General features: G+C 31.7%; 1 protein-coding gene across 1 annotated transcript in view; it reads right to left on the bottom strand.

Moving 5' to 3' along the window:
• LOC117181177 (microtubule-associated protein futsch-like) overlaps nucleotides 1-25,717 on the bottom strand; it is a 186,805-nt gene that overhangs the window by 3,802 nt on the left and 157,286 nt on the right. The window contains exons 4-6 of the mRNA XM_033373745.1: nucleotides 7,209-7,492; nucleotides 4,833-6,960; nucleotides 1,063-1,687 (exon numbers count right to left, since the gene is read on the bottom strand). Coding sequence (XP_033229636.1) covers nucleotides 1,063-1,687; nucleotides 4,833-6,960; nucleotides 7,209-7,492 — 3,037 coding nt within the window. The remainder of the gene's footprint in view (nucleotides 1-1,062; nucleotides 1,688-4,832; nucleotides 6,961-7,208; nucleotides 7,493-25,717) is intronic.

Here is a 25,717-nt window from a genome sequence, read left to right as displayed (position 1 = left end):
AGATTAAATTTGTAGAATTGCGCATTCAAAGTCTTAATTTTGAATTAAAATTGTAGACATTTTAAAGACGATGAATATATTATTAATTAGTATCATATAATGTAGTATCAAGTGACATTCAAAACGACTGTATAGATTTTTTTACTGAAAAATGTAATATCTGTAAAAAAATCACTGATATTTTAACAGTTCAGAATTAAATAATTTCAAATATTGTGATAAATATTGTGAACCTTTGAAGTTTAATTATTCTCAACACTTAGCAAATTTTACCCCATATAAAAGTTAGCGTCTTTATCATACATAGATTGACAGCAAACGGGATTATCTATAAACTGAGCCATGATGAAGTTATTCGATCCATTTTTGAAGAATATATAGAAAAGCAGTACAAATATCAATATTTATAAAAAATTAAATCTAATAATCGTCTTTTAATGTCATTTAAATCATTTTAAAAATGAATTGCTATAAAATCACACTATGTTATTACTACTATTATTGTGAAATTTTATGCTCATATGGTACATTTGAAAGTTTAAACAAAATGTTGGAAAAATTTCACTCTGATTTATTTTAAATACATATTAATTTGGTTTTTATTGTTATTTTTCTACAGATGAGATATCTGCATTTTTTGACATTTGTAGAAAAATTCTGAAAAGTTTACTATATCATAATTTATTTAATTGAAAACAAAAAGATATTCAAACGTTCAATGCTTTTGCAATATCTTCTCAAATATATACTAGCTTCTTTTATTATAGAATTCTGATAGCTTGCAACCTATTGAAGAGAAAAAACTTGAATCTCATATAATTAACATTAACAGAAATTAAGCAACCATCGAAAAACTTTGATGGTAATATTTGGCGATCGATGATAAAATTCCCCATTCTAAAAAAAATTCCCGGGTTTTTCTCGGATTTCCCGGTCCACTAGAAACCCTGGAATTTGAGTTTGATTGTTTATGACATATGTCGATTCAGATTAGTTAGAAAAAAAGACAGCATGGGAACCAATTGACTTTTTATTCGCATTTATCATCAAATAAAACTCTACCTGTTGGTGGTTGCCGTAGCACTTCTTGTTGCAGTTCTCGTCACCGTGGAAGTCGACACTAGTCTCGACTTCGCAGGAGCAGCAGCGGCGGTAGTAGTAGTAGAACTGGAAGCACGAGTGGTCGAGGAAGACTTGACTAGGGTTGTTCTGGATGCAGCTGCGCTCGTCGGTCTCGCTGCTGGTTTGGAAGCTGTGGATTTGCTCGCCAAGGATTTAACTTCACCGTTGGTGGTGGGTTTCTTATCCCCGGCAGCGGATGCTGGTTTTGGAGAAGAGACGGACGTTCTCGGCTTGGGGGCAGCGGTACTGAGACGTGTGGCCATCTTCGTAGCAGTTGTGGCAGCTTTTGGCGCTGGATTGGCTTTAAAGGCAGACGACGTTTTGCTCGCGATTCCGGTCGCAGGCTTGGTGTCTAATTGTTTTGGTCTTGATATCGTTGTGGATTGCTTCTTCGCTGTTGTGGCCGTCGTTCGTGCGGCTGTGCTCGTTTTTGTCGGAGAAGTGGGCAACGATTTTGTGGGCTTTGATGCTGTTGAAGTTTTTGCTGTTGAAGACTTCGAAGCCGTAGTCGGTGGCTTTTTTGTTGCCTTCACAGCTGCTGCGGTCGCAGCAACAACTGCGGCTCCTGCAATTGCAAAAAATTAATGTTGTGTTTCTGAGTGGCCAGTAAAAAAAAACAAAACAAAAAAAACTGTAGACTATTTCCCGGTATAAAATTACATTTTTCTTGGTTGCCGTCGAAGCGTTTGCAATCTTATTATTCAGTACGAGTTGCTTTATCAAATCCAATCCAAGAACTAAATATTTTATAACTTTAAGGTAAAATATAACATGTAAATTAACTGTAAAGAAAACAGTGGACTAATAAGGAAATAAATCGACTTACATAATATCAATGTAAGTACCATATTCCTGAGATTTCACGTCGAAATTTTAAACCAAAAACGATGAATGTTTTCGAAACTATTTAAATTTTAAACCCGAACAGGTAAATTTTCAATAAAAAAGTTAACGTTCTACCAAGAAAGACGATTTTTCAATCAAATAGTTAAATTTTTAACCAAGTCGATAAATTTACAACCAAATAGTTGAATTTTCAAGAAGAAGTCGAATTTTCAACAACAATAAAATTGAATATTCCACCTACGAAGATTAATCTTTAACAAAATTCTTGTATTTTCAAACAAAAAAATTAAGCTTCAATTAAAAACAGTTTACATTTTCAACCAAATAGTTGAATTTTCAAGCGAAAATACGAATCTTTTAAAAGGCAGATTTTTATCCCAGAAAGATTAATTGTCAATAAAATAATTAAAATATGCACCAAATATAAATATAAATATAAAATTTTGATCCAAAACAACTAAATTCCTGTCCAATAAGACAAATATTGAACAAAACAGTTGAATTTTCGACCAAAAAAGATTACTTTTTCATAAAATAGTTTAATTTTTAACAGAATAGTTTAATTTTTAACAAAATAATTTTATTTTAAACCAAGAAGATATGAGTTTATAACCAAAAGGTATTAATTCGAAACGAAAAATATAATAATAAATTTTTCAATTAAAAATAAGTAACTTTCAACCATAAAAGATGACTTTTCTACCAGAAGACGGGTTTTCAATCAAAAATAACTAATTTTCAACAAGAAAATATGACTTTTTAACAAAACAGTTTAATTTACAGGATGGTTAAATTTTCCAACAAATAGTAGAAATTTAAAGTAACAGATATGAAATCTGAACCAAAAATATAATAGTAAACTTTTTAATGAAAAAGAATTCACTTTTAACCAAGAAAGACGACTTTTCAACCAAAAGAATGAATTTAAATCAAAATTAACCAAAGTTCTACCCAAAAAGACTAATGCTTAATAAAACAGTTGAATTTTCGACCAAAAGAAATAAATTCTGAACAAAAATATAATAATAGTCTTTTCAACTAAAAAATAATAACCCTCAAACAAAAATAGTCAGATTTGCTTATTAGGTTCTCTTAATTCAGTGCTTATTTAAGCAAAGAAACGGGAAAAAGGGGAAATCTCAATAAAAAAATTTTTTAAAACCGAAAAAACGGAAAAAAGCGGAATTCTTTTTTACAAAAAAGGTAGTTTAGGATATGTTAGCACTTTCATGACCCAGGATCTAAAATAATTTTAGATTTTGAATTTACGATAGGAAATCATACTTCAATCTGTGCTCCTTTTAATAACATTATACTTTTATGTCTCCGAAATGACCGGAAGTGGGTAAATTTCATGAAATAAAATATGTTAGAGTTGTCGGTATACTGGTCCAAACAAATAAATAAAATAATCAGTAAATTAAATAAATTGGTAAATAATTAAATAAGCCAGTAAATTTCATATTTGAAGAAATTCCAATTATTAGTAATTAATTTTATAAATTTACGTTACTGATGTAATTTCTATGTTAAATATCTAAAAGAAAGTTTTCGTTTAAAAATATATCAGGAATTTCAGTATTTTAACGATCGATCTACACAAGCTTTAAGTTTTTAAATATTTAGTATAAAAGAAGTATGTTGAAAGGAACAAACAATCTTTTTATAAGAAATGTTACATTTTTAAGTAATTTTTCAATAATTTCTCAATGATTTCTGCCGTTAAAGAATTTCTTTTTAAAAATTGGATACAATTAGGACGTTGAAAATCCGTTCACAGTGATATAAAAAAGTAAAAATAAAATAAAATTAATTAAATACATAATTTTTATACGTTCAGTAGAGCGAAGTAAAATTGCTAAAACTAATCAAATGGTTTGAGCTGAAGGGCAAAATTTGTGGGTTGATATCCAAAATAATTAAAGAAAAGGATTTGCAATCTGTTAATATCTTATGTTTTCGTTTTTGAATTTACAAGAAAAAATATTGTAAGAAAAAAAAATTCTGCCTTATTTACAATTTATCGGAAATGTACAGAAACACGTTTTTTTGGATTGATTCTTTTTCGTGGTGTTTATAACGTTCCAAAATAAAAAAAAGAGATCCAAAAAATCCTAAATCGACGGTTCAAGCTGAATAAATTTCAGTTTCGACACATTCAACTTTTTTTTTAATTTGTGCATATTACTCAATCCAAAAAAGCATGTTCTTACACATTAAAAAGAATGCTTATTGAGCAAAACACTTTAAAATTTGTAAATTTTTTATCACTGTTTATTAGTAAACGCTGTCAACATAACAAATTTGTTATAATTTAACCAAAAAGAAATATTTTGAATTTGAAATCCTTAAATTTTACTGACTTAAACATTTTTTTCACTTTTGTCGAAAGCCAACCCCCAAGTTTTGTTCCCTCCTCAGCTCAAACGATTCGATTTATATCTTTCCTAATCGTTAGTGTTCTTAAATTCAAATTAAAAATTGCTTAAGTTAGAACATTTAACATTGCAGTGCATGAATTTGGAACATTAAATTTTTTAGTTAGGAATTTAACTTTGTACATTTCAACTGAAAAGTGTTCACCTTCTAATACTTCTTTAAAAAGTACTATATATTTTGTGACTGTTCCTATTTCATTTTGGATAACAACTTCTGTCTCCAGATTTCAAATTTTCAACATTCTTTAAAAGGTTTCAGCTTTACATTTTTTTAAGAGTATTTTTTATGTTTAAGAACTATAGAAACATGTAAATTATCTATTTAAGTGTCATAATTGCTTTAATTATTATTCAAAGATGTGTACACTGCATAAGTGAAAACGAACATTAAAAACTCCCGGCTTTTATAATTATTTAATGTTTTACCTGCAGCTGCAGCAGCAACAAGAGGAACTTTGTTCTTCGGTTCCTCACTCTTCGCTTCGTTGCTCGTCAATTCCTGGCTCATAGGTTCCTCGCTTTTCGGTTCCTCTATCTTCAGTTTCTCAACCTTCACGGTCAATTCACGAGCTAAATCATTGTCATTGACAACATCCTCGACAACATCCTTCTGCTCTACATCAATATTTTCCTTCTGAACTGTCGGTTCCGTGACTTGTGCGTATTCGACAATATTCTCCAATTCTTTAGCTTCACTAACCTGGCGTTCCAATCCTGTAAACTCTTGAGATTCCGAAAGATGCAAAACTGGCGCGTAATTGGTTTTCTGTTCGAAGATTTCATTCGCTTCGATCTTCTCAGTCTCAATCGGAACACATTTGTCTGTTTCATCTGAAAACTGCGCTACATCAGGAACCTTCTCTTCAAAATGTTCTGCCTCCAAACTCAACTCAAACTTGGTCTGCGATTTCTCTTGAATCTCTGGATCAAATTCAATATCGTTTGTTTGGACTTCTGGCTCGAAGTCGGGAATTTCTTCCTGTTTCTCGAAGACTTCATCTGACTTGAAAACATTTTCCTTGTTCTCGAAGAAGCATGCATTATTCTCGAGGGCTTCATCTGGCTTAAAATCATTTTCCTTGTTCTCAAAGGAACATATATTATTCTCAAGGACTTCATCTGGCTTGAAATCATTTTCTTTGTTCTCCGAGAAGCATGCATCATTCTCAAGGACTTTCTCTGGTTTGAAATCATTTCCCTTGTTTTCCAAGAAGCATGCATCATTCTCGAGGACTTCATCTGGCTTGAAATCATTTTCCTTGTTTTCCAAGAAGGATGCATCATTCTCGAGGACTTCATCTGGTTTGAAATCATTTTCCCTGTTCTCAAAGGAGCATATATTATTCTCGAGGGCTTCATTTGTCTTGAAATCATTTTCCTTGTGCTCAAAGGAGCACGTATTATTCTCGAAGACTTCATTTGGCTTGGAATCATTTTCCTTGTTCTCAAAGAAGCATTCATTATTCTTCAGGAGTTTTTCCCCGTTCTCGAAGGCATCTACACTTTCCTGGTTGCTTTCAGCTGCAAAGTCTGCAGTTTCAGGCAGCAGGGGTTGTTGGAATCCAAATTGAGAAACGGGATTGAATGAAGATCCGAATGCAGAATCTTGAGGAACCGGAGAAACATCGTTCTGTTCAGGAGAGAAATCTCCAAGAAGCTGAGAGTTCCCAGATTCTGAGACCTTGTCTTCCTGCATATTTTGCGCAAAAGGCACTGCGTTTGAATTGAATAAACAAGCTTGAACCTCATCGTTTTCAGCCTCCGGCTCAGTGGCTTCCGCAGATTTAAAGTTTTCTTCTTTTAGCGTCTCTTTCAAAATCTCCATATCGAACGGATTCTGCGATTTCCGTTCCAGAGTTTCTGTCGGCGACTCTAACACAAAAGGGGAAAGGGGTTCGTTTTCCTCCGAAATTTCTTCCTTTTCCTCGACGGATTCCAATTCTGGACTCTTCATATCATCGTCGTGAACTCCATTCATATTATCCGAAAAGTCAACATCAGAAAGATCATGAACGGCATTCAGATCGACTCCCTTTTCAAAAGCGGCTTCGAAATCTCTAGGAGTGAAGGACATAGCCATCGGATCTTTCGAGATGTCGTAGTCTTCGCGATCAGAACCTGTAAAGGAACAATCCATCGCGGAGACTCCGGTTCTCTGAAATTCGCTCGTGGTGAGAAAACTTGTGGTGGATTCGTCGCCGAATTCGGCTTTGGTGGAGGAAATTTCTGAGTCATCGAGGCTGATTTTGTACTCGGGATCCAGGGGTTTTGACAAAGGCGAGCCTTCATCTTCGATGTCGCTCGGCCTGTGAGAAATTTCCTCGTCGAACTCGCTTTCGCTGGGAATTGGAATATCGTCCATCACGGTGGGTATCTGCTTGAGCGGAGACCCAGAGATGGGAAAATCAGGGACATTCATGCGCTGTGGAAACATCGAAGGCGGGATGAATTCCTTCGCGTCGGGATTCAAGTGGAACTCCATGTCTTCGAGTTCAGATTCGGGCTGCTTTCTGAAGGTGAAATCCTCTTCAGGGTTTCTGGTCTCGGCAGTACACTGTAAAGATACGAACGAACTTTTAATATTTTAAGTTTCACATTACATATTTAATTTATGAGTAACACCTTGCAGAGTTAATACGAACACGATAGAAATTAGTGTCAATTCATGGTGAATTGAATATGTAAAACCTTTTTTTAAATAATAAGATTTGAAAATCAACAACACATAAGTTAATATGTGGACAACAAATTGAAAAAACGGTACTATGACAAACAAATTTTCGAATATGGTACAAAAATCACCTCTGTGTCTGTAAGTCCAGGCGACGGTGTTCTCAATTCGGTCTCACTTTTTGAATTGCAATTTGATTCTTCTTTCAGAGGCTCGCTTTCGGAGTCGTCTTCGATAAGAGGCTTTGGACTGCAAGCCTCCTTCTCCTCCTTGGATTCACTGGAAGGCTCGTTCACCAGAACAGAAGAATCTTTGTCCTTATCTGGCTCGACGCGGTAGTAATTCCACTCGTCCTCGGAATCCTCGCTGTCCGCTACATTATCTGCCTCAGGAAGCAGTTCATGTTGACGAGATTCTGAAAAACGTCCAAGTCAGACAATCAATATCGATAACATTAATAATAAAATACGAATCAGTTAAAGTTATAAATAAAAATTTCAATTTGAAAAAAAAAATTATTGCAACTTAAAATTGTCATGCTTAATCAAAACTTATTGCATAAAAGTAATATTTTCGAGAGAAGTAAAACAAAATTGTCCAAGACGAGAGCCACAGAAAGAAAGATGTTTTTGGAGAAAAATGTGAAACTAATTAAGACAAATTATACCGTAATATTGATCAAAGTTCGTTGATCTCCTAACGAAGAGGGAGGATACCGGCTTATCCCCTTATCGTCAACCGCACCAGTTTTCGGCCACCTTTTCGCGCTCGACCGAGTTTGTGTAGAGGATTTACTGATTCACTGATTAATTGCTAAGAGGGGTCGAATTTAAGAAGGACGTTAAGAGAGTTTCGAACAGGAGCAATCGCCGGTGACTAAAAGCAACTACGCCTGCCAAGAGATGCATTATCGATCTAGTCTGGAGCCCCAGAACCCCCTCTTTTCTCCGCCCCTGACACCACCCACCTGTACGCGGTATAGTAACAGCCGCTCCTCATCTCGATTCAGTTACCTGTCGTCTGTTCCTAGGATTCAATTTTTTCCACATTTAACTCATTTTTCAAATACTCTCAGAAAATTGAATTGTTCCAATATTTGCATTTTTAACTGAATTCATCAATAAATTATTCAGTAACCGAAAAAAAGAAGCTCGCAGACCTCTTTTTTGTCAGGCGTAGTGCGGGATTTAATTATCTTGAAAGTTTAGGTAAATTTATTGTTTTCGAATAAGAGGTATGGACGAAGACTGAAGGAAAGATGAAAGTGCTGCCTACGTGCCAGTCACTTACTTAGATTCAAATACCATTTTCTACCAAGGCAGCGCTAGTTAGCAACTTAGCATTCTCACTTTTAATGAAGAAACCGCGAAGCTAAAACCCATGGTTTTAAAAACTTTTTTTAAACATGGGTTTTTTTTAAACCCATGGTTAATTGCAGTTTGTGTGACTCTTTTTACTTCATATTGTTGTCTTGTTATGCACTTTCTTGAGAATAAGAAGGCACTCATTCAAAGAAGAACGTGTTCCTTAGCAGGAAATATTTCAAAATCTAGGGCATGTGAACGAGAATTTAATTTTCCAGGATCGGTTAAATTTAAATCTGGGATTGATATGCATTCGGGAATTGCTTTTTGAATCATGAAATATGAAACATAGGAAATTACTCAAAATTCAAAGAGAAAATCAGAAATTGTTATAAAATAATAATTACAAACTTAAATTCATTAAGAAAGAACAATATTTCAAATTTGGAAGAGTTCGAAAATTTTAATTTCAAGTTCGGGGCAGCCGTTTTAATAGATTGATTCAGAATTTTTAAATTCCAGCACTAAATAATTTACACTTAAGAACAAAAATTTTAACGCTTTTTAATTGTTCAATTTTAAATTAAATGCAGTTAAAATGCAAATTTACAAAATTTAAATTTTTATAAATTGAATACTTCAAGGACTTCTAATTAAAATATTTAAATCCACGTTACCAGTTTCAATTTTTATGCTCTTCACATGAAAGAATAAATCTATACATTTTAAAAATTATATAATTTTAAGCTTTTTAAGCAAGAAAAATTAAAAGTTGATAACAACACTTTTTTTAAGTGAACATTTTTTAAATTAGAAGTTAAATTATTTTCACTTTGAGTAATTTCAAATGAATAATTGTTCAATTTTTATTTATACATCAAAAGTCAACACTTTCACTAACGAATTAAAAAAATGTAACAATTAAAATTGTAACGTTTTAAGTTTAGTTTTAGCACTTTGAAATTTTACAACAATTAAGTTTCAAATTGTTTCATTTTGAATATTTTACTTAAAACTGCTCATGATAAATTACCATTTTTCCTTTTCTTTTTTGTAATATCCAAATTAAAAACTAAATCGATTAATAATATAAGAAAAGCACTTAATTATGAATATATTAATTAAAATTAGTTTTAAACCGAAAATAGTTTATACAGTTTCAATTGGACGTTTACACTTGTTTAACAAATAAAGCTTTGGAATTAAAACAGTTATATTTTTAACGTTAAAATCCGTAAACTTTTTAATTTTGAACAGATTTAGAATCGTCTTGTAAAATCAAATATTGCTCAATTTATAATACACTCTTAATTTTTAATTACGGGAGAGCTCAAAACTGAATTTTAAAATTCTTTAAATTTAAAACGTACACTTAAAAGTGAAGATCTAAAACGCAAAATTTGTAAAGTAAAAAATGTCAAAATTACGCACTGTAAGCTGAATGATTTCATAATTGAAAATGTTAACAGTTGAAATGAGTTGAACTTATATAAAAAAGTTGAAATCGAAATTCTTTTAAACATGGCAATATATCGATGAGTTCTACGAAGAATAGGGCTATCTTTTCGTTACCGTTAAGTAATAATTAGGCTAGCTTCATTTACCTGATTTTTTCAGAAATTATAAATAACAATAAAAAACAAATAAATGGAGTATTAAAGACAGAAATATTTGAAGTGGAGATCCCATCACAAATTAACAATATTTTTAATTTAAAAAATTCAATATGGAAACAAAACTGGGGGCTTTCAAACTTCTGTCATTAAAAATGGAACATTTTGAATTTCCAGCTTGTTTAAAAGAAAATTTAATTTAAAGTTCAACCAGTAATTTGTTTCTTGAATTTTTTAAAATTGAATAATTTAAACATTTAAGAGTCAATGCGATATTTATCTGGTAACAGTTTATTTTTAAACGTTTGCATTTCAAAATTTCAAACTTTTGACTCAAAACTCTTCACTTAAAGTTCTTCTTTTCTGAAGGGATACAATTTTTCAGTAGTTAAAATAATGTCCAATTTCAACCGCTTTAGAAAAAGAAAAGTTCGAAATTTCGTCTCTGAAACTTTATACTTTAAAACTACAATTCTGAAACTTTTTTTCATGAAATATAAAATATTATAATAATTTTACATTCGCAGCTAAAAAAAAGGAAACATCAGAAAAATATTCTTTTTTCAACAATTTATCTACACAATTATCTTCTTACTAGTGATCTTAAATTCTAAAGATTCACTCAAGTCAAGCAAAATATTCATTTTTTATTCCGCGATCAGATAATGCATGTTTGAATAAAATGTAGTCGAGATATTTCAGTAATCAGATAGAAAGGGAGTAAACTTTGGGCGAAGTTCCTGGGTTTTATTTATGATTCCTGGAAGGGTTTAAAGACAGTTTTTAGGTAACGGTAAGTGCACTGCGTGGGAAGACGAAATGAACACTGCATGCTCGAAGGAGCCAAATGCAACACGCCCTTCGTGGTCGAACAATGAGGGTTCTGCCCAAAAGAGGACTGGAATGGGATGACACGACAGGATTAAATAAATGCTCGGGACAGCCGCGATACCCATTTTATTTGTAATTTTTTATTTGTCACTCGGGACTTCCATCGCTTCCATCTCATCATGTCTCGGTGTTTTTCTTTTTCCTTGCATACGCTCAACCTAATGTCACGCGAATCCGGCGACTCAAGATCTAATTTTAGACAGGGGTCTTCACTTGGCTCCTGCTATTCAAGGCCCGGTTTCTCCTGGTACTTCTGAACAAATTCGAACTCTCTCCGCTGTTATCTTGATTCTTACATCGTGATACGAGAGCTTATCCCAGAGATGAATAAGCTTGAAAAATTTTTTTTTCAGGATTCGTACGCTATCTTTAACACTTAATTACAATTAACGAATTTCTGCTCTCAAAAGCAGATCAGCATAAGCACGATTCTAGAAGAGATAAAAAAAATGGTTTCAGCACCAAAGATCAGTCGGATTCCCTTTCTCGCGGGCAGTCTTAAATCTTCAATGTACAAAACTTGTGACATTTTTACACTATTAAATAAACCATTCATTCCTTCAGTATTTAAGCCCGAAGAATAAAGTTGATTTTAAATAAAATTTAACTAACTACGATGCATTTTTAAAATAAACTAATGCACCCGCCGCTTATCCTTCACGACTCAGTGATTCACAACCAATAACCTTGATCTGATAAACTTGAATCTACAGAATCTAGAACAAGTACGTTACAAATATTTCAGTTGCATTTTCATTCATAGTTGTGATTTTGATAAGAATTATCAACAAGAAAAATTGTGATTAAGGAAAGAAAAACTTGAAACACTTGAGCGACTTTTAGAAATGATTCAGCTCGAAAGGCAAGCTCGACACAAATACTCAGTATTAATGTTGACGTCATCTCAGCCTTGATGATAATCAATTTCGTTTTAGGTAACAGGGTGTTGCACTCCCTGTTCAACGAACGTAAAAAATATTGAAATGACGCAATAAATAACTCGCAATAGACAGCATGCGAATCTATCACATCTTCAGGGGTCTATAAATAAGCTCAACATTGTAAATCTACAATGCAAGTGCAATTTATTCATAGATCTGGTGATTTTCCATCGAATTTTGTAATTGTTTCAATCATCGACTGCACTTTCAAACGTAAAAGAGAGAGAGAGAAACCAGTCGAAAATTTTGACATTGATTCAAACTCTTTTAATGGAATAATAAGTTTGAACTGAACGTAAATGGATCTTTGAATACGACGACTATCCAATTACCAGGTTATAAGGAGTTTCAGGTCTGGAAGAGAAAATGAGACGTATTGCCCATTTCCAAAACTATAAATATCAAGTGAACTTGCGACGTGGGAAATCAGAATTAATTGAATGATTAGACATAAAAATACGGAGAATGTTAACGTCGTGAGACTGACTTTTCAAGCAAAAGCAAGCATCAGAACGTCCAATGACCTACTTTGAAATGCACTAGTCAAGATTTCGTTGCTTTTGTTCTTTTGCGAAAGAAATTAATTGGTTTCGAAGGCGCTGATACATACTTTAATCCTGAACTCAAAATGTCACATTTAATTAAATCTTCAAAAAACTTAACTAGAAAAATTCTATGTTCAGAAGTATGTAATAAATTCAGAGCCTGAATTCTCAAAGTAATTTAATTTGTAGCTTTTTTTTTATTAAAAATTTCTTATTATTGGAATATGTACTTTTAAAATTCTTAACGCACTTTCAATTAAACAATTTATCCACATGTTTGGCAATTTTTCAAATTGAGTAGTTCGAATTCGTTTTAATCTTAAGTTCCCTTAATTTTCAATTGACAGTTTCACGCGTTTATTATAAATAATTGTAATTTTTCAGTTTCTAAGGATTCATTCAATAAGTTTAATTTAGAAAGATTTAAGCCTCTACAGTATATGCATTCGAATTTAGCGCATATTTTGGTAAAAGAATACAAACAAAAAAACAAGTTTCAACCAAAGTGGTGAATCTTCATGTAAAATAAAGAATCTTTCACAGGAATAGATTCAGTTTAAACCCAAAAGATGAATTTTTAATTAAAATTATGAATATTTAGCTGGAATAGTTAAATTTTCAGTTAAAAAAATTAATTTTAAGACAAAGGAAACAACTATTTTTTTCTAGAAGAAGAGTTTAACTCGTTACCAAGAAATCTAATTTTAATTCCAGGTTTCTCAAGGCATATAAAAATTCCTGGACAATTCCATGTTTTCCACATAGGCTAGACACCCTGAAGTACGGTAATAGGTTTGATATTTCTAATTAAGAAATTGAAACCATCAGAAACATCATGATATTTAACATTTAACTAGATAAAGAATTATACTCCTACAATTATTCAGAAGAAGTTTTGAAAGCTTGGACGAAAGATTCAATTGATAAATTAGATCCAATTTAACTTTCAGCTAGGAAAGATTTAAGGTCTAGTACACATTTCTTAGAAATAAATTGTTCTTGTCAATTATACATATAAAACTTAAGCGTAAATTAAAAAAAAAATAAATCTGCATTATCGCGAATTAAAATTCTTTTGCAAAATCGAATCACTTTACACATTTCAAAAAGCATCGGAATCTTATGTTCAAGCATTCATTTAAGAAGAGTCTGAAAAAGAAATCGTGCGATGTAAAAGTTATTTTTAACTATTTCTCGACGATAAAAGTAGATTTCGTCAATTTAGAGAAGGTTCACAAAATCGGAAATGAAAAGGTCAAGTTTCATTCACGATAACGAAGGCCTCAGCAAGTTCGTTAATGAAAAATTACGATTATTTCTGCAAGAGAAAATTTATTATAAAGTGTGTAAAAATTAAATTTTTAATTCTAAACATTTAAGAAAAAAGCGACAGTGATTCACTAGTGAATGTTTAATAATTAAAGTTTCATCTAAAAATATAAATCCTCAACCAAATAGTTGCATATTTAACCAAAAAAAGTTGATATTGATATCAGTAGAGATCGCTTTTTAAACCAAGATGACGAATTTGCATCAAAAGAGTTGAATTTTGTACCATGAAAAATGTTGTTTACCAAGAGGTATCAGTTTTCAACCAAAGAGTTAGGGTTTCAATCTAATTTCAACTCAAAGGTTGATTTTTTAATTTTAAAAAAGTTCATACTCAACGAAAAATATAATAGTTGATATACTGCAACCAAAAAATATTTTTACTTTTGATGCAAAAGCTGAACTCAATCAAAATAGAAGAATTTACAACAAAATACATGAATCTTCAAGTTGAATTTTTTGTCAAAAAAATTAAATACACAAAAAATGAATTTTATACAAAATATTTAAATCTTTAACCAAACAGATGAATCGTCAAGAAATATAAAAAAATTTTAAATAGTTTAATTTTAACCTTTAAAAAAAATTTAACGAAAAATAAAATAGCTGATATTTGAACCAAAGAAAATTGTAATTTTAAATAAAGAACAGTTGAATTCCAGCAAAAAAGGCGAATTTCCAACAATTCAATAGTTGAATTATCAAATAATCAATTCATTTTCTACCAAAAGAAGCGAATTTTTCAATAAAATAATAAAAATTGCAACCAAACAGATGACTCAATCAGCCAAATAGTTGCATTTTTTATTTAAAAAAAAATGACATTTCTATTAAAAGAGATGAATATTTAAACCGCAGGACAAATTTTCACCAAAAGGAGTAAAATTTCCAACCAAGACAGATTTTAAGTTCAGTAAGAAAAAAATAGTAACCAAATTGTTGAATTTCTAAATCAAAAAGATCATTTTTTAGAAGGAAATCGAATTTTCAACCATAAAAGTTGAATTTTCGCCAAAAAAGTTCATTTTTAATCAAGAAAGATAACTTCTAACGACAAAAATGAATTTTTAACTTAACATAAATTCTGACCTAAAAGTATAACAGCAGACTCTTTAGACAAAAGGACATTATTTTCAACAAAAAATAATAGGATTTTTGTAACAGGTTCTATTAATTTATTTTGCATTTGAGCGAAACTACAAGACATCGGAAATGATAAGGTCAAGTTTCATTCACGATAACGAAGGCCTCAGCCAGTTTGTTAACAAAAAATTGTGACTATTTCCGCAATAGAAAATGTATTATAAATTATGTAAAAGATAAAATTGTAATTATAAAGATTTGGGAAAAAATGACTGCTTTTTAGATAGCTGAAAAAGAAGAAAATGATACATAAATAGTAATTATTTAAACATGTTTTTAAATAAATAATTATCGACTTTTTATAAACCCTTTAAACCAAAAAAAAAAAAATAATAATAATAGAGTTGATACAACGATAAATTTTTATGTGCAGTTCCTAAAATAATTAGAATAAAACAGATGAAAACAGAAAAAAGTGGGTTAATTGTAAGTCTGCAATTATTCTAAACAAAGAGATATCCACGTGGAGAAAAATGGAAAATTCTTACCCACGAATCCAAATAATCGAAAAATATTGCAATTTCTCATAACCACAAAGAATAAAGAAACAACAGTATTTAAAACGAAATGATAAAAAGGTGCCAACTGCTTCCCATTGATCCACTACTGTGTACATTTTTTTTACGAAATCTTCACTGCCAAAAAATTCACTAATCACAGCCAAATTTCACTAGAAAAACTTTGTAACCTCATTACACTTTTTTCCACAGGATTGAAAGTGTTAAGCATCTGCTTCAGAGAATTCTTAATCTTCAGGATTCGTAAGATAATTAGGGACAGATGTCCCCCACATCATGATCTTTGTTAGCAGAAAACACCTGACTCACAACTCGCCTCCACTCGCCTTGAGGAACTGCGAATCGAGACCGAACCAACCGAGACGCAAAAAAAAAAACACACACGAACAGAGAATTTCTCACAAGATTTTGAGACTTGAACGCGATAATGATAATTAATTTAATCTGAGACGGATGTATAACGGCTCGCCGGCCGGCCGGCACCGATTCAAAATTCAAATTCTCAGCACGCTCACAACGTGCGTGCGTGCAACGATGGTGGACCCAAATGCAACAACGTACCTTTGCCAAGGATTAGCTCGCACTTCGCACCGGAGATTTTTTATCCAGCCGGTGGTATTTTCCTCTAGGGAAATTTCGCTCTCTCGGAGATGAGGTCGTCGTGAAACGAACTCGAGGCAACTTAAAGGTTGAACGAGTATCGACAAAAGAGGTAAAAACTTTTCGGGAAGAAAAGATGTCTACGTGAAGTTTCTGCTCGAGGTTTCGAGACCAACTTAGACCAACTGCCGCGCTCCCACCATAAGCTTTCCGCGCCCTTCCCCGCCATTGGCCGGAGTGCCCCCTTTTACCGCAGTGCATGCAATGGCGGGCCAATCGTATTGGGAGCGCCAAATTTAAAAGGTTGTTATTTTTTTAAAGAGTGATTAGAGATAAAGAGATAATGCACAATGGACAGCGAAGTCTGAAAAAATATAATTAATTAATCATTTAAAATTTGAAACAATTACAATTAAAAAATGAACTTTTTTATTCACAAAAAATTATAACAAACAAGTTTTATAATTCTCGACAACTTTTTATTCCAATTCAGAATCTACGAAATTGATATACGATTAAATTTAAGGCTTCGAATTTGAAAAAAAGTCAAACAATTTAAATTTGAAAGTGTAAAAGTTAAAATATTTATCATTTAAAATTGGCCGAGTCTAAACTTTAGACAGTTCATACGTTTATGATGTTCATAACACGGTCTATACATTTAAACAGGATGTCTAGCGATTCATAGGAACAAAATTCAACGTTTTTCAAGGTTTTCCACGTCAATAAATCAAGTTTTTCTAAGTTTTTTGTTTTTATCAATGAAATTGAAGGTTTGCAGTACAGAACTAGATGATAACTAATATTTCTTCGACAATAGGTTTTTTTAAAGATAAGTAAAAAAATTAAATGCACTATTTGAGCATAATAGCAAATTTTACATTCTCATCATTTATGATTGAGAAAGTATTAGAATTGTCGGAAATTTGACACCACCTTTTTCAACGGATCTCCACGTTTCAAGACCCCCTGAATCCGAAAATCAGGTTTTTAGGATGGCGTCTGTCTGTCTGTCCGTCCGGCCGTCCGTAAACACGATAACTCTCGAAAAAATCAACGAATCAAATTCATCTTTGGCACACTTTTTTAGATCCTAAAACAAAGGACGAGTTCGTGAACCAGCCATTTTTGATAAAAATTCAAAAAGTGAGCGCATTTTGAAAATTTGTTAGACAACTTTTTACTGGATTTGAAAATTCTATGCACAGATGTTTATAGTATTAAAAAGAACTAACAATTTATCCTCATGACTTTTTTCGATAAAAAGAAAATTCTCAGAGTTCTAACGTTTTCAAAATTTTTTTAATCAACCGAAAATCAAAATTTGAAGCCGAAAAACGCACGATATAACAAAAAAGTCAAGAAAAGAAAAACATTTCTTTTTAAAAGCCCTACAAGATTATCATAACTAATTTTTGGATTTTCTTCAAAAATGGAAAATTAAAATTTTGATTGCACAAAAAATAATGGAAAATCAAAAACTCCATTTTGTGAACGAACTACGTAGGATATAAAAAAAGATGAATTAACAAAAATGGTTATCCCAAAAAAAATCTACAATTTCGTTAAGAATCACTTCTTGATAGGACGCGTATTTTTTGTTTTATTCGTGAAAAATAACGTTGAAAAAAAATTTTTAGATGTGTGGAAAAACGACGAAAGTTACGAGAAAAAAATCCAACAAAACCTGTTTACAAAAGTCTGTCGGAAATTGAGCGCGCGGCGCGAGTGTCACGATGAGAATGTGTACCTCAAAGCCTACGGAGCTTTAAGAAACTTAATCTTTGACTATACTTAATTAAGTAGACAATTCAGAATATGAAGAAGCATATAACTACTGCCATCTAAAAGAGATCTTTTTGATAAAGTTTTTTTCAAGCATTCCAAATGCAAAGAATAAATATCCGAGCGCGAAGCGCGAGGTGCAATTATGTTCGAGCGCGAAGCGCGAGATTCAACCGTCGCGCGCCCTAGGCGCGCTCAGACTCGCGAACGAAGCGATTTTTTTTTTTTTAATTCTTCTTATAGATTTTTCACCGAATAATCGTCTATCCTAGTGCGATACTGTCACACTACATTTTTATTTTCTCGGAACAGAATAATTTGTGTGTATAAAATATTTGTTATTATTATTCCATTTTCAATAACTTCCGAAAATTGATTTTCAAAACCTGCGAAAATTTAATCTCAAAAGTCTTGGAGGATTTACTTTGAATTGGTTCACTTTTTTATATTAAATTTTATTTAAACTATTGGCATTTTTTACAGCATTCTGCAGCCTATAGCATATTTCAATTGGTGGTCAGTGACACTTTGAGATTATCAGCTGACATATCTATTTCCTCCCAAATGGATAACAGCTTCTAATAAAAAATTTTGTATCTGAATAAGCGTCACGTCATCTCGGAAGTGAAATTCCGTCTTATTTTTAAATGGTGACTCCCATTTTGCAGAATGTTTCTTCGCTCTCCTAAACAATTTTGATCTTGATGGTTTGTGACTAAAACCCAACTGCTAATGTCTAATTTGAAAATAAAATTTGCAAGTCACTAGAAAATTTTAGGTAATAAATTGCGGACTCTTTTAAAACCTTTATGCGATCTTTTTCATTGTTTGTAAAATTTAAAAAATCTTTGTACTCTTTTTTAAATATTTATGAAATCTTTGTGAAATCTTTTGAAGTCATTTAAAATGTTTAAAAAATGGTTGAAATATTTTAAATCGTTTGAAATCTGATTTATAACGCCGTTGTAAAAAATTGTATATCCCTGAAATCTTTGAGTGACATCTCTTAGATCTTCGTGAAGTCTTCAAAAATCATTTGCAACTTATGAAATGTTTAAAATATTTGAAATATGCGAAATCTTTTAAAATATTTTAGAACCTTTTTAAGTATTTTGAAACATGATGAAATCATTTGAAATACGATGTAAACGCCTTTGTAAAATCTTTGAAATCCTTAAAATCTTTAAACTTTTGGGAAATCTATTGAAAGCTTTGAAATATTTGTGAAATATTTTGAAATTTTTTCGAATTTTTAAATATGATGAAATCTAGAAATCTGGGGTACAGTCAAAAGTGCAAAAAAATCTAATCCTACAGCTGAATTAAGATCGACATTTTTAACTCATAATTCTTTATAATTTGTAAATTGTATATCACAAAAAATGATAACTTTAACGTTCTTTACCACATTTCAAATATAAAAATACTAAAAGACTAAAATAAACCATTATAAAAAATCAAATTCAAGATTCTCGTCAAAAAATCAAGGAGATTTTCAAGTTTACAAGGTTAAAAACAATTCAAGGAGAATTCCAGGATTTCAAGATCGCCAGACATCCTGCTTTAAAGGACATGAAAGCATTAAAACACTATCAAAATTTGAAAGTTTGTAAGCTTTGAAGAAGGCGAAAATCTTTAAAACTTGAAATATTAAGAGTCTCTGGACTTTAAAAAATCCTTAATTCTTCTGTTTCAAAATAATAATTCTTCGATATTCAGAACTCCATAAAATGACAAGAGCTTAGTTTAAAAAAATTTTATTATATTAAAAATCCTTAAGTTTAAGGAATGCAAAACTTCCGAAAATGTATCGTTCTTAAAAGACCCCAATTTGCGAAATAAAATTCTTGTCTTAAATAAAACTAGCCCTGCTTGCTGAACTTTTTCGGCACTCTAGCCCTGTTTTCTCGACCAAGTGAACCAAGTGAACGCTTGGTATCTAAGGCCAAAAATATTCCGGGGTGATTCGGAAATAGGTAGACGAACTACGAAGGGATCCGCGATGAGAGAGAGGATCGCGAGTACGAGTAGAATGAATTATTGGCGAAGCGAAGTCGAGCCTCGAGCCTGGTTACTAGCAATGTACTGAAAATAATCCCGGTTAATAAAAGTACATACAAGCATAATATATTCGCGTTCCATCATTGGAATTCTACCGGAAACTGGCACGTAATAAAGCCAACACAGCAGGTGGCATTATGTCCGGATTAACATTCTTCGCCAAGTTTAATGTCGAGAAGAAACGAGGTCGTTTATTTGGAATAAATAATAAGTATAAATACAACTAGGATCTATAACGGATATATAAAAAAAAATTATAGTGAAGATCTTGAATTAAACAAGTCCTTAAAATCTCAAATCCTTGAACTATTCAATTTGATAAAAATTAATTATTGCACTATCAGACTTCTTAGCCTAAAAAGATCTCAAAATAGGGGATATTGGGTGATTTTTTACGAGAATAGGGAAATAATATGAGGATAAAATTTTTTTAATAAAACTAATATAGGTAACGTATCGAATTCAATATGAAACGCTTTAAATTTGTAAGATTTCAAGTGAATGAACGAATTTTCAACAAAATAGTGCATTTTTAATAGCAAAAAAATTAGTTTTTAACCAAATAGTTAAACTTTAAGCAAAACAGACCAATTTTTAACAACAAGAAAAAGATTAATTTTTATCAAAAAAGTTAATTTTCCAAAAAAAAATATAATAGTGGATAAATTGCAACCGAAAATATTTTTATTTTTAATAAAAAAAAAGTTTAATTCAAACAAAAATTAATTTTCAACTAAATACTTGAATTTTCAGTATAAAAAAAAGAAATATGACAAAAAAATTTTTTTTGAACAAAATACTTAAATTTCGAACTAAGCAGATGAATCTTTAACAATAAAATAAATTTTTAACAAAGTAGTTAAACTTTCATAAAAAAGGAGTTTTTATCGTAAAATATAATATTTGATATTTCAACCAGAAAAGATTGTAATTCTAAATATAAAAAAATTGCTGAATTCCAGCAAAAAACAGGAACTTTCAACAATAAAAGAGCTGGAATTTTCGGATAAAAAAATTAATTTTGAACCAAATGAAATGAATTTTTCAACACAATAATTGAAACTTCAACCATAAAGATGAATTTTCCATCTAAAACGACGAATTTTCATCAAAACAGTTCAATTTTCAACCAAGAAAGATTTTTCAGTCCTGAAAGAAAAAAAATATCAACCAAACTGTTTTTTCAAGCCACTCAGATCATTTTTTAAAAAAGAAATGGGAATTTTCACCAAAAAGGTGCACTAACAACGAAAAATATATTAGTTAATTATATTACCAAAAAATATTTGTATTATAAATTAAAAACATTTGAATTAAAAAAAAATCAACAAAAATAGTTGAATTTTCAACCAAACAGATGAATCTTCAACAAAATATAAGAATCTTAAAAAAATTAACAAAGTGTTAATGTAGTTTAATTTTCAACAATAAAAATGAAGTTTTAATGAAAAATTTACCTAGTAATGAATATTTCAAGAAAAACATTATAATTTAAAAAAAATTTAATTATTCCAGAAAAAAAGACGAATGCAAACAATTCAAATAGTTAAATTTTGAGATAAAAAAGTTATTTTTCAACCAAAAGAAACCAATTTTTCAATCCAATAATTAAAATGTCAAAGAAAGAGATGAATCCTTAATGAAATAGTTGCATTAAAAAAAAAAAAAACATGACATTTCTACCAAAAGAGATTAAGTTACAAACCACAACTTCGAATTTAAATAAAAAGAGTTGAGTTATTAATCAAGAAAGATTTTTTCAGCTCAGAAGGAAAGAAATCTGTACAAAATTACAGGAACTTTCAACCAAGGCGTTGAGTTTCAACAGCATAGTTAATATTCAATTAAATAGTTGAATTTTAAACCAAAAAAGATGAATTCGGAAAAACAAGAGAAATTATATTTAAACGGTGGAAAGAGTGTCAAGTATGTACGATATTAATTATTAAATTAAACTGCTTCAATCGTAACCGCCAATTATAAATAATAAAATCGTTTCATGAACAGCAATTTATTCACTTCTTTTCCCTGATTTTCGAGGCCTGGCAGGTTTTCTGCACGAGAGTATGATTTCATTCAAGAGTTCTGACCGGAAGCTGATACAATAGAGTGATTAATATATCCAATTAAAAGAACTATATCCGTCCTCGTAGATAAGTTTATTAAACTATCCACAAAAGAAGCGACGAATCTGGTCTGATTCGCTAACTACTGGACGGCAATCAGTGCAGGAAGTGCAGTGACTGGCACAAGGTGGTGAAAGCTAAAGTCAGCTAAAGCAAGCTAAAGTAGCAGAAAGTGGGCCGGAGTCTTGCGAATATAAGAGTCCGTTCATCCCACATAAGATCCATATTAATGAGTATTCGCGTGCTACCAATATCTGCTCCTTACACTTATAGGGAAGTGGCCCGAAACCGGTATGTCCGACTTTAATAAAAAAAAAAAAATAAAAAAATTCAAGCTCGCAATGCACCAAGCAATCCGAACGACATATTTATGTGTCAGTGCCCACGCTTGTGTTTTCCAGCGAGTTCAATGTGGGCGCCTCCCATCGATCGTTTATCAAGATCCATGCTGTCGAAATCAGTAACGTTTTTCAGAAATCTGCCTATCGATGAGTTCAGACCTTTGAAAACGAAACTGGATTTATTCACTCTCGATTTATTATTACAGGGTTGCATCTGTCGGAGATAATGTATTTGCCTTGCTGAGTTACAAATCGCATCTTTAACATAGTACTGCAGGGTAATAATTAGCATATAAATCTGCTGCGCAGACATAGGTTACATTATAAACTACTGCGCAGTCATATGTTGTATGGAAAACTACGGCGTAGTCCGTAAGATCCGTAATATTCTAATGAGTAGTCGCAAATTCCAAATTTTATTATGAAGTGAAATCTGGAAAATAGAACATTTTTTTCTTGCAGATCTAAGCAGCATTTTATAAATTGAAAAATCATTTCTTGACCGAAACATATATTAGCTTCAGAATTATGTATTTTTATGTTAAATAAAGTTTGCACTATTAAATTTGGAAAGCTTGAAAAAATGCAAAATTATAATTTCCTGATTTACTCGGAATTGGTTCACTTTTTAAGATCAAAACCTTTTTTTTACCTTTATTCAGAGATTCAATACCTTCAATTAACCTTCAATTTTTAATAAAAAAGGACGTATTTTCAATCCAACAGAAAGAAATTTGTATAAAAAAGACGTATTGTTAACAAAACAGTTGAAGTTTTAACCAAAAACACACCTTTCTAACAAAATAGTTAAAATTTTAACAATATAATTAAATCTTCCATCAAATAGTAGAATTTTTAACCAAAAAAGATAAAGTATAAACCCAAAACATAATATAGAGGAGAGTACTCGAATATGAGATATTCTCGTAATATGAGAAAACGGGGTATCTGCTAAACTAAGAGACCCACTCTGTTGGTTCTATCATTAACTTGTAGCCCTTGAAGAAAGAGTAATTTCGTGGTATAGTCCATTTTTCATTGGGCATCTAAAGATTATAGGATTCTTGGAAGGGAATTCTTTAAACCCGATTTATTATTCATTAAATATGTATTTAGCAGCAATGCTTGTCTGGAGTGATGGGGATTGAATAACTAAGTAGGAAAATATCGATAGCGTTCAGGTTAACAAAAAAGATTCTTACAGGTACAGGTAGGTACAGGTCAGGTCAGACATAGTAAGTGCATAGTTGCACGGTGTGGTTCTCATAATATGAGATACCTGTGGTTTTTATAACAATGTGGCTGTGCGGGGGAAATTGGTTACAAAAATGTTTGTGACTACTGCAAAAACTAAATATATCTAAATAGCAGTAAATTTATACTTCGGAAACATAGAATGAAGTTTTTCATTAAAAATAATACTTTATTTTGCATTGTGTTAGCTATTTCCTGGCATAAAAGAAAATTTTTAATAAAATTTTTTATTTGAGCTTCTTATAACAAACTAAATTTCCTTCAAAATGACCTATATTACTTTTAAATTCAGTACATAGAATTCCGACAATCACGCCAAACCAAGTTGGTATCTCATATTTGGGTACTCTCCTCTAATATCAGGAGCTGACTGTAGTTGAATTTTACTCAAGGCGAGAAAATATTTATTTCGAGGTGGAATTTAAACAATAAATGATTAGTCCCTATTCAATTCAAATTCCAAAGGAAAAAATATACGTAGAACAGATATTTTCTATCAAGCTTTTGTGCTTTAGTTTTGAATGAACTTATTTGGTTCAGACTTTCAGTTAATTTTTATCAAGAGCAAAAGCTGAAAAAAAATGATTCAAAAAGCTGGTGAAACTAAAATAAAGCTTTATTCTTCCTAGGCAGGCAGTGCGTTAAAATAATTTGCATTGAAGAGAGCGATGCGTGCTGAGCTTTCGCACAATTTGATGAAAAGGACTTGGCTGCAGAGGTTGGATAAAAGCTCAGTTTTTCCTCGGTCCTAATTGGAATCTCTGGTTCTTTACGTGTACCTGCTTTTGCTTATACATACGCCCAAAGAGACTAAAATACTGCACGCTTGTCGGAGACATGCACTCGTGCACGCATCAGAGACGAGGGAAAGAGGATAGTTATTCCGGTGCTATGCAGGATCGGATTTAGATTTTGCAAGCCCGAGGCTATTGACATTGGTAGAAGTTCTATACAGAAAAAAATATAGATAGAAATTGTAAATAAAGGACTTGGAATATTTCTCTTCGAAATAATGCCCAGAAAAATATTCACGTCTATAAAATATTCATGTCGCAGTTTCATTTAGTATTTAAATTATTATTATTATTATTATAAAAACATTTCAGTGTTGAAATGTTGTCACAGGCTTATACTGCCCAACATGTTGAAGGCATTTTTGGTTAAAGTTGGATTTTTTTTATTTGATCATTTTTGCATTGGGCTGTCCCAGTATATATCATCAGTCACGGATGCATTTTTATAATACAATCAAGTGATCGGATGAGAGCAGTCTGTCCAGACATATTGGACAAAGCCTGGTTTTTACCCCATCATTGACGGACTCGGTTGCATTCAAGTACATGATGGGGGGACCTACAGCTTAAGGTGGGTTCCGAACCACCAAAACCTCGGTAAATGTACATTAAAAAAATTCCAGAGGTACCGGTTCAGGGATCGAACCCCGGACCTCTGAAGTGAAGTCCGAGTGTCTAACCAACTGAGCCACCGATTTCAATTTTTAAATAATAATAATAATAATAATTATTATTATTATTATTATTATTATTATTATTATTATTATACCAACCATTAGGACATTTTCCTTTCAGGGTAGGCGAGACTAACTGGGCGTGGAAGGGAGTAATGTGAAGAAGTTAGTAATGTGAAGAAGGGGGTATAGAGTTTTAGATTGATCTATAATTCTAGTGTTACGTATCTAAATAGCATATTCGTTACGCAACACTGCTCCGACCCAGGTTGCTGATCAATCTCTCTAGTATCCAAGATCTTTTTTATAGGCGTCATTCACTCTACTGACACTCTTTTTATAAATTATTTGCCGTCATATTTTTCTGTCCTGGCATACTTCTCTAGCTTCTTTTATGTCCAATCATTTTTTCATGCGGGCACTCGTGTTTCTGTGACTTCTTATGTCTCTTCTAACTAGGGTCTCATTCACACATTCTAACCATTCTTTCCGCGGTCTGCCTCTGGGCACACTGCCATTTACTTTACCTTGATTTACTTGTTTAGTTACTAGGCAGCCTGATAAGTACCTGAAAATTCTAAGAGATGGCATTAGTATTCACTAATGTGAACCATTTTCATCGAGCTTGATCCTTCAAACGACGCCTGTCAAAACTTCAGCCATTTATGTTTACGCATTTACAAGTTACAGCACTGAGAAGCGACTAACCTCCGAGTTTTTT

This window comes from Belonocnema kinseyi, chromosome 10 (assembly GCF_010883055.1).
Source record: "Belonocnema kinseyi isolate 2016_QV_RU_SX_M_011 chromosome 10, B_treatae_v1, whole genome shotgun sequence".
Lineage (NCBI taxonomy): Eukaryota > Metazoa > Arthropoda > Insecta > Hymenoptera > Cynipidae > Belonocnema > Belonocnema kinseyi.
This window is presented reverse-complemented; position numbering and strand designations above follow the sequence as displayed.